Source organism: Lepisosteus platostomus, chromosome 23 (assembly GCF_059453375.1).
Source record: "Lepisosteus platostomus isolate fLepPlt1 chromosome 23, fLepPlt1.hap1, whole genome shotgun sequence".
Classification (NCBI taxonomy): domain Eukaryota; kingdom Metazoa; phylum Chordata; class Actinopteri; order Semionotiformes; family Lepisosteidae; genus Lepisosteus; species Lepisosteus platostomus.
Window position 1 is genome coordinate 6,958,432 of NC_142633.1, and position 17,869 is coordinate 6,976,300.

The window sequence follows — 17,869 nt, forward strand, 5'->3', positions numbered from 1 at the left end:
GCATCAACTGGAGAAGTGATGTGCATCTCAACGGGGGCACTGTAGGCTCGCAGCTGCTGTTTTTCTGCAAGCTGAGGCTACCTGTGCCGACTCCAGCTCCCCTCTTCTCCGGCAGCGCTCGGACAGTTGTGAGCCACTGCTTGGAGACCCAGTTACAGCTGGCCCAAGCCAAAACACATCCATCTGACCCGTGGGGTCTTTACTTGTTGGGTTTTTCATGTTAACAGATTCTCCTGCAGCTACTGTGCACACCCACAGCTGGTTCTGATGGCATGAGGGTGACTCATAAAGACAGCTTCAAAAACTAAAGGAATTAGCAAAGAGATGGGAATTAATTAGGGGGAAAAAAATGCAGCACACCCACTTAACTACTCAGGACTTGTTTAGTAGTGTTTGCATGGAAAAGGGACATTAACCAGTACAACGAGCAGAAGGTCCTTATTCCCAGAAAAAACACTTGAAATGAGGAAGGGAGTGAAGTAGGGAACTGGCTTCAATTGCTTTCATGTAAAATATTAGTTTAATAAAACAGTGACAAACATAACAACTGGGAGACATGTCAATAAGGCCTGCACTAGAAGGAATGCAGATAATGACTTAGAGGAAAGTGATTTTGTACCAGATTTTGTCTCTGAAGTTTGAAGAGTGACTTAATTTCCCCGTGATGAATTAATGGGGAAACCAGCGCATGCTCTCCCACACAGAACGATCACAAAATGTACTTGACTGAGAAATATACAGGTATGTCTCTAACGTGACGCTACTTCCAATTTCAAACTGCTGCCAAAGAACAGCTATGCATGAAGGCGTGCAAGAAATTAAATTCCTCATGGCCATTTTTATTTCAGATCATTGCTAGGGCCGTCAGTCGGCTATTTAGTAGAGTCAATGAAGCCTTTATAGTATCTATTTAAAATGGGCTGTGGATTGTGATGAATTAATAAATACTCTTAGGGCTGCTTGTTTCACCATTTCAGACTGCCAAGTTACAATTTAGTGAATGTTGGGCAAACTAATATTTTGCCAGTTTTCTGTCTTGTGATGCCATTGGGAGTGCAGACTCCTAAACACACACCCCTACACACTCCGGCCACATCACTACACGGTCTGCCACCATGGTGGGAGCCACACACACGAGGAGTGGCAGATGGAATAATATGATAATAAATAATTGCTTACACTTATATAGACCCTTTCTGGACACTCCACTCAAAGTGCTTTACAGGTAATGGGGATCCCCTCCACCACCACCAGTGTGCAGCCCCACCTGGATGATGCGACGGCAGCCATAGTGCGCCAGAACGCTCACCTCACACCAGCTCTCAGTGGGGAGGAGAGCAGAGTGATGAAGCCGGTTCAGAGAAGGGGATTATTAAGAGGCCATGACTGATAAAGATCAAGGGGAAATTTGGATGCCAGGGTAACATCCCTGCTGTTTTGGAGGAATGCCCTGGGATTTACAATGACCACAGATAGTCAGGACTTTTAACAGTATAGTGTCCCCGTCACTATACTGGGGCATTAGGACCCACACAAACTGCAGGGCGATCACCCCCTGCTGGCCCCACTAACACCTCTTCCAGCAGCAGCCTTAGTTTTTCCCAGGAGGTCTCCCATCCAGGTACTGACCAGGCTCACACCTGCTGAGCTTCAGTGGTCAGCTGCAGGGTGATAAAGCCCCTGGGTTAAATTGTCTAAACCTGTTGCAGATTAATTAATCAATTACCTCATTCCATCAGCTGTTTAGTTCTGTGTCCCCAGCTGTTGCTTGCTCAGCCACCGAGCTCCTTCCCCTCAAGTCCCAGTGTTTTCGGTCTCTCAGTGTTGGACCCCCCTGGCTCTGAATATCTCGTCAGACTTTGACGTTTGGTTTTTCCCTTCCCGGTGCTTTTTTCCTGATCACTGCCTTCCATGCTCCGAAACTCAGGCCCGGACTCTCAACCCCTCTGTGATACACCGGCTTTGGCCTCCGCTTGTTTTGGATTTCTCTGACTTTACACCCTGCTCTCCCTCCCAAACCGCTCTGAGCCCAGCCAGCCAATCCCCACGCCTTCCCCACACCGCGGCTGGCGAGCACAGCGCCATTACAGCCCCTACGCAGAAGAGTGTGGAGCAAAAACACATTCGGCTCCTCGGGGCGGCAACGGCCTCACTTACGCTTCTCGCAGAACTGGCCTGTGTATCCAGCAGGACACAGGCACTGGTTATCAGAGCAGCGTCCTCCGTTCTGACACGGGTTCTGCAGCTGGCAGATGTCCTTGGAGATCTCACAGCGCTCCCCTGGGGAAAAATCATCAACAGTTTATAGTAGGGATTATAGTCTGCATTATAAGGGATTATAAACCTTCTGAAACCCCCACCCTCTTACATTTTATGTCCTATTTGCCACTACAGTTTAGAGAAACTAACTTCACCTCACTTACATAACCTATAAGTAATCAATGGATGAAAGACACTCTCTTGATGTGTAGCCTGGACTGTTACAACCGTTCCCAAAACAAACAGGATCAGCTTGAGTTACAGATGCTAATTAGCCTATTCAGACAACCATGTTGAGAAAGCAGTGGACCCATGTAATGAGTTTCAAATCAAATTGAGACCAATTCCCAAGTCATTCCCAATCACACTAGACCCCAGAGGTCACTAGCATCACTTGTGTTCATCAAACATTCCACTAGTTGAACTCACTGCACCATCTCAGGCGAACATTGGAGATGTTATGGCTCATTGGGTTGTGGCTACATCACTATTGTCCATGGTATCATATTTCGCATAGAGCACTTCATAGCTACACAGTGAACGGTCAATGTGATACAGGTGTCTGAAAATACTTCATAATGGCAGCATGATACTACAAAAGCCTCCATGTCAGCAGATACTGACATAAAACCTGTAGACCCATCTATTTCAGTAGTAGAATTGAGAGGTGGGAGTTTTTCATACATACAACTCCTAAAATCCCAGTAAGAAAACTAGGCTTTTGGGATTCAATTATGAGTTCTAAAAAAATAGAGGAATTTTTCGTACAATATAGTTCTGGGCATTTGGATAAAGATAACTCCTTCTTGATTCACCAGGATCCTTCAAAAAGCATCTTGGCAAGGTTTTGGATCAAATAAGCTTTGAGGAACAACCTCATCCTCTTGAGAGGCCACTCTTTAGACTTGATGTCTGTGTGAGATAATGAAACTCACTGTCCAGCCAGAGGTCTTTCATAGGAAAAGAACATCATGACTGTCCCACTTCTGTAAGACTAAACTTCTGAGACTCGTAACAAGTTCCAGAGCTCTGATCACAGCATTTTTCTGAGGATCACATAACGTGACTCTATTTGTGCAAAGCATTCATGTTTGCAGCCCAGTGTTAGGTGAAACTCACCTTCAAAGCCGTCTCTGCAGAGACACTGGAGCTCGTACTCTCCAGGAGCGAAGCACGTGCCCCCATTAAGGCAGAGCATGCGGTCGCAGGGGCTTTGATCGACACACTGTTGGATGTTCTTGCTCTCGGTGAAACTGTAGGAAAGGTCTACCTTCTTTCCATTGATAGAAACCTGTCAAAAGAGCAGAGAAGTAGCTTCACGTGTTGAAACATGATATGTTAAATCTTGAAACAGCCTTCTGCTTGCCATTAACATGGGGGGTGGGGCTCAAAGAAGATTGCTTTTCTGCTTTTTAACACCAAATGAATGTGGGCTTTTCCTCCATTCACTTACCTCTCCAATGCAGCCATCAAACAGCATGCTGATATTGGCTGGTTTGGGAAGAATGCCAAAGCTGGGGACCCCACCCAGGTACATCGGGGTGTGGATGTTCAGCCCTTGAGCTTTTCCCGGAGATGACCTTCTGACCTCCCTCTGCTGGTCCACTTTAAGCATCCCATCTTTGTTGAGGCGCTCAGCTGTCACACGGTGCCACTGATTCATAGTTATGGGCTCCATGCTGCGCAGTACAGCCAAGCCTAGGCAAATCACACGATGAACTTGTTTAGTTCTTACATTACCAAGCCAAACCTAGAGAAACAAATTGAGCTGTCTGGTGCACTACCAGAACACCTGGACCATGGCTGACTTCTGTGACCCTGTCCAGCCCAAGTGGAGAAGAACAAATCTGCACTCATGAATCTCCCTTTTCTGTGCACTAAAGAGTCTAATTCAAGAGACAAGAGGAACAATAACTACTGTTGATTAACAATCATTATAATTATTGTAAACATACATCCATCCATTTCCTAACAGCTTTATCCACTGCTGCGTCGCAGGAGAGCTGGAGCCAACAGGTGCAAGGCAGGGTACACCCTGGGTTGGAAACCAGTCCATCACAGATCACACACACTCACACTGGGGCCAGTTTTCCCAGAAGCCAATTAACCTACAAGTATGTCTTTTGACTACGGAAGAGAACTGGAGCACCTGGAGGAAAGCGCATGAAACCACAGGGAGAGCATAGAAACACCACCCCCCAGGAATTGAACCCAGGGCCCCAACACTGCAATACTAAACACTGTGCCACCACACCACCTCCGTTTGTGAATATGAATATTGAAGTGTCCAGTGGATACTGTTAAGTAACTGTTTGCCTGATGTCTTGGAAAAATGAATTCACATTCTGAATCTGTGGAACACGTTTTGAGATTAAATCTCCTGAGGCATTGTTTTTAGCGTAGTCTGCTTCTGATTGCTTCGTCATAACATCAGCATTGTCCATCATAAACAAGTACAAAAGACATAAACATTTAGATATTAAAAAATGAAGGGCAGGAATAATGCATGTTTTTTTACCATTATCTAGAACTGCTAAAAAAATATCAGTCATATTTTTCTGTTGATAGTGATTTATGAATTATTATATTTTAAATCACACATATACAGTATGTGTATCTATATGTCTGTTTACCTTAATTAAAGCCATCTATACATGAGTGGATAACATGCCATTAATATCCCAATTTTGGCCGTATGTTAAATGTAATTTTAACTGCCCTTTGATTTATATCCAAATAGTAGATCTCCATTTGCATCTTTCTAATAAAAGTAAAAATCATTTATTATGGCTAGGTTGTGTGATAGTGTATGTGCACTTTTGACTCATATTTATGCACTGGTAACATACTCTGTTAGAATAGAGATAATATGTATGCATAATATATGAATACACTCACTGGGCAATAATAAAGAACCCCAAAGTCAATGACCAGACCTTCTCTGAGGCAGGCAATGATTGACAAGACATTGAAAACTTCCATTACACTCTGCCCTCACAGTAATCCCCAATTATCAATCCTATTTCCAGGTCCAATGTGCTGTTCAATCCTACACACTGTTACCCCCCTCACAACCTCAGATGAAAACGATCCTGCCAAAGGAATTTGATTGGGATTGGACAGCAAATGTTCCGAACCATACATAATGCATTCCATATCCCTTTAAAGCTGTTCTCACTCCTTTCAGAGGTCCAGATAAGGGAGTTCCAAATATGTCTGGCTAATAAATTAACACCCCAGGATTTTAATCTCACCCCCCGTAGAAGAGACAATTTGATTTCAAATCATCATCACTGACAATCCCATGAAGAAGGAAGTACCACTTGTTCAACTATTAGAAATGTTGTATTGTTAATAACAAAGATATGATTAGGATCTGAACTAACTGTAGGCTTAGGATTGCAGGTTAATTTTTGTGATTCTAGGTTCCAGGTGGACAGAATCACTTCTGAATTAGCCTTCTTTGAAATGAGAGAATTTTGATGAGGTGACAACCTGTAGGATTTAAACGAAATAAAGAAATGATTACAGACTATATTTCTTCCACTTTAAGGGCAGAGCGAATTAAGACAGCAAAATAATCTGGGTAGACAGACCGCAGAGCAGTTGGAGAGCTGAGGTGGAACTTAAATTCTATACATTTTGGTACTAAGGATATAGCATATAGGATATAAGGGAGTAAGAAAGGAGTTTACCGGTTCCCAGTTCAAAGCGGAACTCCACATAACTGTCCACTAATGCCAGCGACACAAAGTCTTCCACTTTCATCTTCTTGCCCCCACTGAAGAACATCAGCCCCTCCATGTCGTAGGGCTTGAACTCCAGGTCAATGCGCAGGTCGTTGTGGATGTTGGTGAGTGGAGGGTAGGAGATGTAGGATTCACTGCCATCGAAAGAGGGCGTGGTCACCAGGGTACCTAGGACAATGAACACGGCGCTTGTCAAATCGCACTTGGGGTTTTTTTGCGGAAGAGGGTTTTTGGATCTGTGAAAGCATTTTTCTCTAAGATAAAACCACAGAAGAGACGCACTTGGAACAGAAACAGGATGATAGGGAGTTGAGGAAGAGAGGAGGGCTGATCAACCGTACCCAAAAAAAGCTTCAGAACAGCCACTTTCAGAAATTTTGGGGCTTTAATTCTTTCAAATTGTAAGAGTAGTTCTCCCTTGTCATGTAAATAATTCAAAAATGAAACTGAATTTTAATCACCGCGTCTGAGCACGAGGCACAAATATGTTTTAATAGAAGGGAAAGGGTACCCAACTTTACACAACTCTTTTGCTAGTGCGAATGTCCTTCACGTTTCAGAGACATTGTCACAAAAATGAATAATATAAGCAGGATGTGGAAAGCGTTCAATGGACAAGAATGGACAATTTGTTCCATTTTATATAAACAACAGTTTTCTTTCCTCTAATGCTTTGTAGCAACAATAGCGAAATACACCCATCCCATAATTTGTTCCTGGAAAAGGTGAAAATCCATAAACCAGAAACTGAATTCTCACGCCTTTATATATAAAGCCTCCAGAATCATTCCCAAGAACTAGATAATCATCCAGCATTGCTTGTTTTTACTCTAACAGAGCCTAGAATCCTTAAAGTAAGAACACTGGTGCTTATTTGTGATAATTACCCTGTTTACCCCTGTACAATAGTATAAATGTATGAGATAAATAGACAAGATAAAACGTGTAGAAAATGTAAGAATGCAGACACGCAGCACCTATCTTATGGAAGGCCAAGATAGTGTCTTCCATCTGTGTACTAATGGATGCTACTTTTGTTGTACTCTTTTTTAAGGGTGAAAAACAGGAATGAAATACCCAATTGTTACAGGTGAAATTTGTAAACCAAGCATTTGTAAATTGAAAGTAAATTTAACCTAACAGGGCACTCACTCCTCAAAGTAAGAATTGTTGTTCGTTAATTACAAAATTAAGCCTTATACAGTAGGTAATAAGTTAAATAGGCCTAAGAAAATGCATTAGCTTTCTAACGTCAGGATAGTACTTTCTGTTTGGGTATGACGGCCGTGCCTTTGTTGTAGCGAAAATCTCACAAATGGTGTGCACTTGAGGAACAGGTGCACATCCAGCTTTAATTAGAAAGCGTCGTTAGTGAATTAGCTCACCATCCATGCACTTTTCTCCAGACTTGCCCAGGTGGCACCGACAGTTGTAGCCAATTCCACTCTGCTTGTTGATACAGGTAGCGTCAGGTCCACAGGCCTCTGCAAAGGCAATAAAACGTTTGGTAGTAAAGGTCTGAAAAAAACAACAACAACTTTACAACATGTGCTTTTTTTTTCACTTAGTGTATCTTAGTTTCAGCTGACCGGAACAGCGTCCGACTCTAAAGCTTGGTGTTGGGGCAGGAGCGTACCTGGATGACAGTGCAGCGCTGAGCTGTGTTCACAGTTGCTCCCAGTGAAACCCTGCAGGCACTCACAGATGTAGCTGCTGGTGTCCGAGTCTCGACAAACCCCTCCGTTCTGTCAGGGGAAAACACAGACAACTCTCACTGAAGCACCGGCCTCTGTGGGTGGAGTTTCCACATGGGTTGTAACTTGAAGGTGCGCAGTACTTTGATTTTTAGTTGTATTGTGAAGCAGAGGAGGCTTCTCCATTCACCTTACCATTGCCTTGTTTCACTGATGCTGCTCTCTAAGAACACGGACTCCTTAAGACTCTATTGGCACAAATTTTCAAAAGGCAACAAAGCTGCTCAGTCGGTTTCTGGCTTTCACTGTACTGCTTCTTCCAAAATCCACCAGAAAGTAATTTATTTATTTAGAGTTTCTTATTCGTCAAAAAGAATTTCCTCTGCGACGATTTATTTAATAATATTTAATTTATTTAAACAGTTTGACTGGCTCCCAGAGGCCCTGAGAGCTGGCAACTGGGAATTGGCGTCAGGAACCAGAAGGCGGAGCTGGGAGCTGTTACCTGACACGGACGGTCTTTGCAGGTGGGGCAGTTGGAGATGCCTCTGGAGCTGCGATCCAGATCCTTGAAAATCACCTCTTCTCCCTGGACAATCAGCTGCCGAATGCAGCCTGACAGGTAGCATGCCGCGTTAGCGTGAGAAAGAGCTTTTCCGGATATTCCAACAGACTTCCCTCCAAGCCCTGTTCTTAACCAGCATATTCCAACCTTTCAAACCCTTCTGAAGATTTCCGAATTCAAACCTTTCTGAAGGTTTCCGAATTAGGGGCAGGTGTTTCTATAGCCTGCTGTTTTTATTTCAAGGCCGTACAGAGCCACACGCTTCAACCTAGGAATGTTTCTCCTTTGAAACACAGAATGAAGCTTTGAAATTCTAATACAAATACACTGAAATGAATAAGTGTGAGAAACAGGGATGAGGGGGTGGGGTGGGGTCATGTTTCTGGTTTTCAGATCCTCATCAGATTAGTGAAACATTCTAAACCTAAAATGTTTACATTTTTTCTGGGTCCTTTCCCCAACCGATAACTAACAGTGGCACTTAAAAATGTTAACGATTAAGAGATACAGCCTTGTATAGGACTGCTATCTACAGTAACTGTTGTTTTTCCAGTTACATTTAGCAGCCAGAGGCAGAGTTGCAGTTTTTAATTTATTTTTAATTACGATAAGGAAAAGCAGAGAGTCAGGGATCTTACCCACAAACCCACTCTTCAGGCCAGTGGTCTTCGAAATGCTGTCGTAGTCTGGGTAGCCACCCACATACAGCTCCTCATTCAGATCCAGGCCCTGGAATTTACCCTATAAACCAGGGGAAGAGAAAACAGCCTCTTTCAATGTGACCTACAACCTACCTGTCACAGAACTGTCTGTGCACAAAGCTTTCTTCACTTAAACTCATTGAAGTAAAATAAATAATAATAAAGCCTGAAACATGTTTGCCCAAGTCTTGCAAGACCATTACACCACTGATAAAACACAACTGAGGTTCCTTTAGGAAAATTCTCTTTTGTAATTTGCCATAGTCTTTTCAGGTTTGTTTACGTGGCTTTTCAAAATTTTTAAGCTGGTGACGTGAAATGAAAACAATAACAGAACAATTACATACTGTGAAGGAAAGCAAGTCAACAAAACTACTCCCTTTTTAAGCGAACATTTTCCATCCCTCCATTATCAGAAAGATGATTATTTTCAGGGCAACCAGGAGCCTATCGCTATCTATTATCCTATTAGGAGCCTAGCCTAATAAGTAATACGTTTATTTATTATTCACTTACAGTATGGAAGCATACTGTCCCAAAATGGGAAATTTGTAAAACTCCACAGAAAAACTGAACCTTGGCCCCAGTAGGTATTGGTCAGGAACATTATCACGGTTATTTGCTCTTAATTTGAATTTTTAAAACATAAGCTGGATTTTATGTTTTATAGGCAATTAAAATATAACATTTTTTCTACATACTCACTTTCAAAATCAGTGCCTTCACCATAATCGGACTAAAGTGTTGGTTTAATACAGGGAATCCAGAATTAGCTTTTAGAAATTGAACATCATCTTGTATTTTGACTAATCACTGCCATAATCCATTAAAACACAGAATAAAGTAGGATGAGGACAACAAGTGATTCAGTTAGTTTAATTTCTTATGAACATATTATCATATTTTCTTATTATCAAAAACATTTGGTCTCAATGTCTGTGAAAAAAACCTTAGCTTCCCTTTTCTTATGCTTTCCACTTCTTAAACACTTATTGTCTGTGAAGATTCACAGCGAAGGCACGTTGAAACCATATGAAACTGCAGCAAAGTTATGGTGATATGTGATAAAATGTGCCATGGAAAATGATCATATTGTAAGGTTTTACTAAAGTTCTGCCTTATGCCCTTTTAAAAACAGCAGCACGTTAGATATGCAGCTTTATGTGGAAGAGAGACGCAGCTTGGTTTAGTGTAGTTTAGAAATAAGTTTACTCCAGAGGCCCCTACAGAGCTGAGCTGAGAGACACCGAGCAACTCTCACTTACTCAAGTCTGAAGCACAGGTATTTCTGAGTTCTCTTTATACATTAATTATAATCAAGAACACTGTCCTGTGTAAGTCAGAATGCTGTGGTAGGAAAAAGACACTGCTAACCTAACCAAAGTCTAGTCACAGTTTAGCGGGCTAAGTACGAACCTAGAGTTACAAAAGGTGGTCTGTCTTTTAAAATGAGTCTTAAAGGGGACCTGCTTAGACTGATTATTAAATCTCAAATTCCCAAATTTGAAATTTTACAAATTCCGAATCAAGCACAAAACCATGAGCTTTGTGAAAGCACTGTATAGTCACCATGTTGGTGAGAGTGAGAGCTCACAGGAATTGTGACGTGATGCGGCCCTTCCTGCTCACTAGTCACTGTTATGACTAACGTACTGTGAGTACTGTATGAGCGAATAAGTACAGGTCGTGCAGAAGACATCTCACCACAGAAATGTTCCAAGGTGATCTGCATGCGGAGTTAACAAGTAGTATTTGTCGGCAAAACTGTCTCAAAGAGCAATATTTCTATTGGATTAAAAGAGAAGCCTGCTTCTTTAAAATGTCAAAGGGCCGCAACACATCATCAGACATTTTGTTGCCTCGTTCTGAATTGCAGAACATGGCGCTGTGCATACATGAAAATGTAGTCTATTTTGTGATGTAAATTGGAGGTTTTACATGTTACTGTGTACATTTGCCTTCTATTGTAGTTTGAAATGCTGTCAATAAATGCCGATTCTTTCAATAATAATAATAATAATAATAATAATAATAATAATAATAATAATAATAATAATAATGTTTCTTTATTAGCCCTATACAATTTCTTGCATTAGGAATTTGTCTTTTCGCATACCCCAGCTTTTTTCCATGGAGACACAGATACACAGACAGGGAGAGAAGCTTGGGGTCAGAGCGCAGGGTCTGCCATTGTACAGCGCCCCTGGAGCAGTTAGGGTTAAGGGCCTTGCTCAGGGGCCCAACAGAGTAGGATTCCTCTGTCGGCCACGGGATACGAACCGGCAACTTTCCAGTCACAGGCGCAGATCCTTAGCCACAGAGCCACCGCTCCGCCCAAAATATAACCCCAAAATTTAAAAACAGTGTTGCAGTTCCCCTTTAACTGTAACAGCATCAGTTTTCGGGGAAGCGATCTGCCTTGTTGTCTGTCTCACATGGTTTTCTAACACACTCCAAAGTTCTTATTGTAGGAAGGTGAGCGAGAGGGAGGAGCCAATCTGAACGTGGGGTACCTGAGAGCTCCCACTGACAGGCAGGTTGTCATCCACTGTGAGGGATCCCTGAGTCAGGTTGCGGAACAGCTCCACGGTGTGGAACTCCCCCAGGGTGAGGGGAGTGGGGTAGCGAATGGTGGCCATGCCTGACCCCACGTCAAACCTGCACAAGCAAAGAGACAAGCATGCGGACAGAGGTCAGTGGCAGACAGGGGACGTACAGGGCTCTCGTCATCCCATTCTTCCTGTCCCACATCCTGTTTCCTGTATCGTCAAGGAAACCCGAGAAAGAGATACTTCATAACGTTTAACGAATCTTGGTGGATCCACAGATAACAGATTTTAACACAAAGAGGTTGGGTATGACTACAGTCAGCACTCGTCCAAATCAAGGAACATAACAGTAATTCCGTTGAATTTCAAATTTGTTTGGGTCTCTAAAATCACCACCTTTTTTAGATTCAGGCATACCATGATTATGATTTAATTCTAATTCTTGGAATTATTGATTTCCAAAATTTTTATTTTCATCCAAAGCAAATGTATAGGTCAATTTGAAAGCTCAGTACACCTGCTGAGCTTCAGTGGGCTTCAGGTTGTAAGTTGCAGAGTGGTATAGATCTTGGTTGACGTTAAAGTCAAATCCGATCATTGATACCGTTGAACCTGCTTAAACTTTAAAAATCCTTGATTCATGTTACCTTCAGAAAAGACAGAATAAGTTCCTGACCTGAATTCAGGGCGTCCGCCTACTAGACCAAGAGATATAAAGTCGGCGCCCGTCGTCCTCTTCTGTCCGTTGTAGATGATCATGCCTAAAAGCCCAAAGCAAACGCTGTCAGAATGCAAGAGATGTGGCCGCAAAAAGATATTTTCTACCCTGAAGAGCGAACAGCTTTTGACCAGTTTGGAAAACGGCCATGCCATTGAAGATACACCAAGCTGTATTTTTGGACCATGCTGGTCCCGGGCTTCACCTTTGCTCGGCTGTCTACTTAATTCTAGTGCATTAACTGCATTTGAACGTTGCCTGCATGCTCTCACAGGCCACATGCCAAGGGAACATGCATTGATAAGATCAGCAAAAGATCACATGACATCAAGCTGGTTTTGACTTCACCAGACAAGCAAGTATTGTAAAAACGATCCGATACATGCCACCTGTTTTAAGCATCTTCTCTGGAGATCTAATGACACTTAATTCTCCTCAAACCAGAAATGAACACGGTTCCTGGATAATAACCGTACTGTCAGTTTGCTTTCAAATTGAAACTTATAGTAAGCTGTTTGTTTGTTCCTGGTACTGTAAAAATAACTGGATTTAATAAGCACAAGCATGACAGTCTTGAAGTACCCTGATCACCACAGCTATTCTGCACTCACTCTGATGCAGTCGTCTTCTAATACACAAGTGATGACCTTCTCATTCTGCTTTCTCAAAGAACCTACTGTAAATGCCACCTGCACGGCAGACACAGCTCCCTCTCGTTAAGCTCCTGAAGGCACTACTTTTTCACAGCATAGACCCTCATCAGACCCGCAGTAGAGCCAATTCAACACTATCTAATTCCAGGGCCCCCACAAACCCTGAATCTTCCGCTCCTTGGCAGAGTCAATAACTATCAGGGTCTGGATGAGAAGTGGGTGTGGGGGTCCAGACAAGACCCCAGACAAGGTGAGCTGGTTATGATACAGGAACATTGTAAATGAGAACAGATCTAATGACGCAGCTACATGGTACTGTATACCAATACATGCTGTACTACATATCAATAAACTTTTAACGTTTAATTGTAACAATATTCATTTTAATGCCTAGACCAAACCTTATTCCATTCATTAGACATAATTAGCTAATATGACATTGTCTTGACTGGGCCGCATTTTTCATGAACCTGTTATGGTTTGTTAATATCCTCAAAACTCCAAAAGGTTAGCAGTGAGGCTGAAAATTTGAAAGTGTTCCTTTATAGTTTTACAGTTTAGCAATCCTTCTTTCAAAGAGAGGATAATGTGTAACGGTTTCACATTATCCAAAAGCATATGCAGGGCTGGCATAATTTCCAAGCAAGCCTTTTCCAAGTTATTTAGGAACAGCACACTGCTAGGAAGCCTTTCATGACTTTTTTTTATCCTTTTAATAATTATAATCCCTCATGGGTTTCCTCTTCTACGTTAATAGCTTTTATTCAATCGTCCTCAAGGAGAGAAAAAAAGCAGATGAGGGGGATTTAAATATTGCAGGCAGCTTTCAGCCAAACTCACCAGCATATAGAATGAGACCTTCAGACCAACAGAGGGATGGAGAGAGAGGGTTTGGAGGAAAGGGAGGGAAAGACAGACAACAACATGAAACACCTGGAATGAAAAACTGCCCGTGGACACAACACATTCCTGTGCAAGTCACAAAAATTGCAGACTAACGCAATTATGTAATGCTTTTAAAAATAATTATTTAACAAACTGCTTCAGATTGGGCTCTTTTTAATGTATTTATTGGAGGAACATTTAATAAGCGCTGGATACTGAGAATCAAAATAATCTTTCTTTCCAGTCCTGTACTGTATATAGGAAAATAGTTTTTTTGCTACCATTTTACTTAATACATTGTATAGTAAAAGCTTCACAGTACATGCAAAATGCAAACCAATCTGTTCTCAGAGCCTGTGCCCAAAATAGCATGATTTCATGGAACAAAATGATACCTTAGGAAAGCATCTAAAACTAATCCAACTTGAATTTTTAAACTATTATAATCTCTTCCTGATTTTTGGCTTTGACCATTTATTTCAATTTATGTGTGCTGTTAATTGGTACTGTCCATATAACTTTTTCATCTGTTTCATGTTTTTTTTGTGCATTAGATGTTTGAAGTGATTTGTGGTTACTCCGAATTGAAAAGAGCGAAATGAAATAAAATTGCATTTAATAAAGACCTACAATATGATTAGACAGTTAAATAGAAGAAGACATTTCTATATGAAATGGGCGTGCGTTAAAACACGATACACAGAATCTCCTTACCATCAACAGTGTCCGGCCGGAAGGTGACTTTGATATGGAACGCCTTGTATGCGTTCTTAATGGTGGGGAGTGTGAGATAGGAGATGGGAGTCTGGGTAAAATAGGGCACCACTCTTTCTAAAAGTGACAAAAAAAGAAAAATACAGTGAAAGAAAAGCATTAAAACATTAGTTCTCCCTTTGCCAATAGGTCTTTTTCATATTTCCTGAACATTAGCTGTTTCGTATTAATGAAAATTAGCAAGAGACATTTACAAGGCAGTCTCAATTGTGCATTCTAGTTTTTGCAGTTGGGAAAATTGAAACACCAATTTATTTGTGTAGATTAAGACACTTCTGGGCAGCTGTTTTGCAGATGCCTTTAATAGTAATTCCTACTAAACAAGCAGACATTTTGGGCTGATACAACTTGCATTTACCGTGGATTAGTGTTTTTAATCATAATGGAGACAGAACGGTGAAGGTACATTGTCCATGAACGGACAATCTCATAAGGATACACCTTCAAAAAGGTTTAAAGATGAAGGAGATGGGATTTTGGGAAAATTGGCTCTGGTGTGAGTGTGTGTGTCTGTATCTGTGAATGTAGCCTACTGTAGTGATAGACTGGTGTCCCATCCAGGGTGTATCCTGCCTTGTGTCACATGCTTGCCAGGTTAGGCTCCGGCTCCCCCGCCGCAGTTTTTAAGATGGATGGATGCATGCATTAAATATTTTACTGTTCCTATTGCACATGGCACACCAGTCTTCCTCTCTACCAGCTTGAGAGCCATTACTGGCTTCGACTGAAATAGACCAGAGGATTTACAGTATTTCACCACGGATCTGGGCCGAGATACAGTGAATGCTGGAGGCACTTACCGTGAACCTTAAGCATGGAGAAGGCCTGCACTTTGCCCTGCTTATTGGAGGCTGTGCACACGTATGTGCCCACGTCCTCTGGGGTCACTGAGGGAATGGTCAGCACGTTGCCCTCTACTGTAGCCCTGGGGGGGAGTTTCCCGTCCAGCTGCAACCAGAAGAGCAAGTAACCAATGCTATCGCAGGTATGAGTCCGCACCTTTCCGTTGTGCAGAACCCTGTGCCTTTTTATCAGGCGGCTCTATAATAACCCATGCAGAACAACTTCAAAAATGCATCCAATATCTTTGTGTTCTTAACTGTTCTGGATCAGATGGTGAAGTGGTCCTTATTCAAACAAGTGTATTTAAACGGTCTAGTGCATGGTTGGTCCATGGAGAGCACATTCTCATGCACTTGCAAGGGTGGAGGCCAAACAGCTACATGTCCTTCCACACTTGCATGCCACCGCAGACATCAAGGTGGGGTGATCACAGTACTAATCTGCTGCAGCACCCTCTAGTGAGCGCGAACTCTCCCCCAGGTCTCAATTCTGTGTGTACAAAATGGCTCAAGGATGCACGGTTTTTCAACAGCAGGGTGTCACCTTGGTCCACTTGATCTGTGGGACTGGGTACCCCGAAGCCATGCAGGGGAACACTGCTGCAGATCCCACAGTCACCTCCTTCACCTCTGGCTGGGCAGCGATCTGGGGAATGGCTTGAGAAGGAGAGCACCCAGGACAGATTAGGAACAAGATTACAGCTCTTGTTGTGGAATTTAAACAGGTTTAAAACAGCCAACTTTTCCTATAACGCACAATTGCTGGTGATGGCTGTATTAGATTGATATATTTTACGTTAGAGCTAAAGTTGCCAGTCTTTGCTCAGGGATAAAGGTATTTAGAATTCTGGAATATTCAATATTGTTTGTTCTTATGTAACTGTTAGCATTATATGCTGAGCACCCCATTTTTTCCTGCTTGTCTTTCACATTGAAGGGTTAACTCTTGTTTCAAAACAGGAAATCACAATGAAATTGTTTGTGCAGGGAGAGGAGTTTCAGAAACCACACCATTTAACCAACAGAAATAATTATATATTTTCAGGTTGATTCAATAGGATTAGTTTGTCAGGACAGAAGCTCTTGGTAAAGGTCTTTGTGCGTAGCTGGACAATCTCTGTCAGGTAAATACTGTAGCTCCCATTACTTTCAGCTTGACGATGTATTACAGCATTACAGGTGTTGTAGCCATAAAATCGAGTCACAATCAAAATACAATTCAAATTTCAAATTGGGACGGTGATATACAGTATAACATAAAATGTGTGCTTTCTGTCATACCCACTCCCACCAGAATGCTTGAAGACGTGAGTTACCACAGCAAGAGGCAATACCTCCATGAGACATGTTTGTCAGCTGGTTGCCATGACTACACACTCAGTCCACCACACACATGATCCCTTCCACCTGTGTGCAGCTAATGACCACGCCTGTCTCACTGGGAGCAGACTAGTGTTCGGATTTTGACTTGCCTTGCCTTTGTACTCTCCTATGTGCTTCACTCCTGCGTCCCTCTGGTCACAGTGTTGTTTGTTTTCTCAACTACACTTTGGATTGGGCCTTTCTGCTTGGTACTCATCACCCGGTTTTTGCTTGCTATCCTCCTCAGCCTTTCCGTGTGCCTGCCCATGGCCGTGCCTGAATTTGGGTTCTTCTCCCGAGCCCTGGATGCTGCTTTACGTGGGCACGAGCACCACTGTTACACTGCTCAATTCAGAAAGAAACACTGACGAAGGGCACACACTCTTCGGGAAACGTGTACTCACACTGCACGTTGAGGACCACCTCAGACTGGACAGAGCCGACCTCGTTGGTGGCGGTGCAGCGGTAGAGCCCGGCATCCGACTCCTTCACCTGGCCGATGGTCAGCATCCCGTTTTTAACGATGATGTGCGCGGGCAGCTGGCTGCCCACTTTGCTCCACTGGAGGGTGGGCTGGGGGTCTCCGATGGCCTGGCACTCAAACTCCACGGCGTTCCCCACCATCACCGTCTGCACGGAGGTGCGCACGTTGATCATCACTTTGGGCAGCGCTGCAGGAAACCAAAAGGACAAGCAAAATCAGTGAGCCCCCTATCACGCCCTGGCTGGTACCCTCTTGCAGTGTTTTCCGAATCTCGTCATCCCTGTGGCACGTTTTTATTTTATTTTTTATTTTTAGAGAACAAAACAAAACCGTTTTACATATGAACATCCATTATTCAGCCTTACATCGCAGGCACAAATTCCTGTTTGTTCCCCTAGTTTTTTACAATTATATATCTTTTAAACAAAACTATATACATTCAAAAGAAGGAAGATGGATACATTTATGAATATGAAAAGGGAGTAGACTATATAAATGTATCTTATTACATTTCAGTTATTCTGTATCTCAACAAAATCTGACCTTAACGGTTTAATGTACTGAACCCATCTAGACCAATATTTGACAAATTTTTTCATTTGTAATTTTAGTGAAAAAGTTATTTTTTCCATTA

The 17,869-nt window shown here is 42.4% G+C and overlaps 1 protein-coding gene across 14 annotated transcripts in view; it reads right to left on the minus strand.

Moving 5' to 3' along the window:
- hspg2 (heparan sulfate proteoglycan 2) overlaps window positions 1-17,869 on the minus strand; it is a 226,727-nt gene that overhangs the window by 16,242 nt on the left and 192,616 nt on the right. For 11 of the 14 annotated variants that reach the window (XM_088617229.1, XM_088617225.1, XM_088617230.1 and 8 more), the window contains 15 exons: window positions 17,156-17,422; window positions 15,934-16,046; window positions 15,348-15,495; window positions 14,488-14,604; window positions 13,729-13,746; window positions 12,194-12,278; window positions 11,482-11,626; window positions 8,906-9,008; window positions 8,208-8,317; window positions 7,645-7,753; window positions 7,394-7,492; window positions 5,955-6,176; window positions 3,713-3,957; window positions 3,379-3,550; window positions 2,158-2,280 (listed from right to left, as the gene is read on the minus strand). In XM_088617229.1, the coding sequence (XP_088473355.1) occupies window positions 2,158-2,280; window positions 3,379-3,550; window positions 3,713-3,957; window positions 5,955-6,176; window positions 7,394-7,492; window positions 7,645-7,753; window positions 8,208-8,317; window positions 8,906-9,008; window positions 11,482-11,626; window positions 12,194-12,278; window positions 13,729-13,746; window positions 14,488-14,604; window positions 15,348-15,495; window positions 15,934-16,046; window positions 17,156-17,422 (2,076 nt within the window). The remainder of the gene's footprint in view (window positions 1-2,157; window positions 2,281-3,378; window positions 3,551-3,712; window positions 3,958-5,954; window positions 6,177-7,393; window positions 7,493-7,644; window positions 7,754-8,207; window positions 8,318-8,905; window positions 9,009-11,481; window positions 11,627-12,193; window positions 12,279-13,728; window positions 13,747-14,487; window positions 14,605-15,347; window positions 15,496-15,933; window positions 16,047-17,155; window positions 17,423-17,869) is intronic. The other 3 variants (XM_088617224.1, XM_088617237.1, XM_088617228.1) reach the window with 1 other exon arrangement.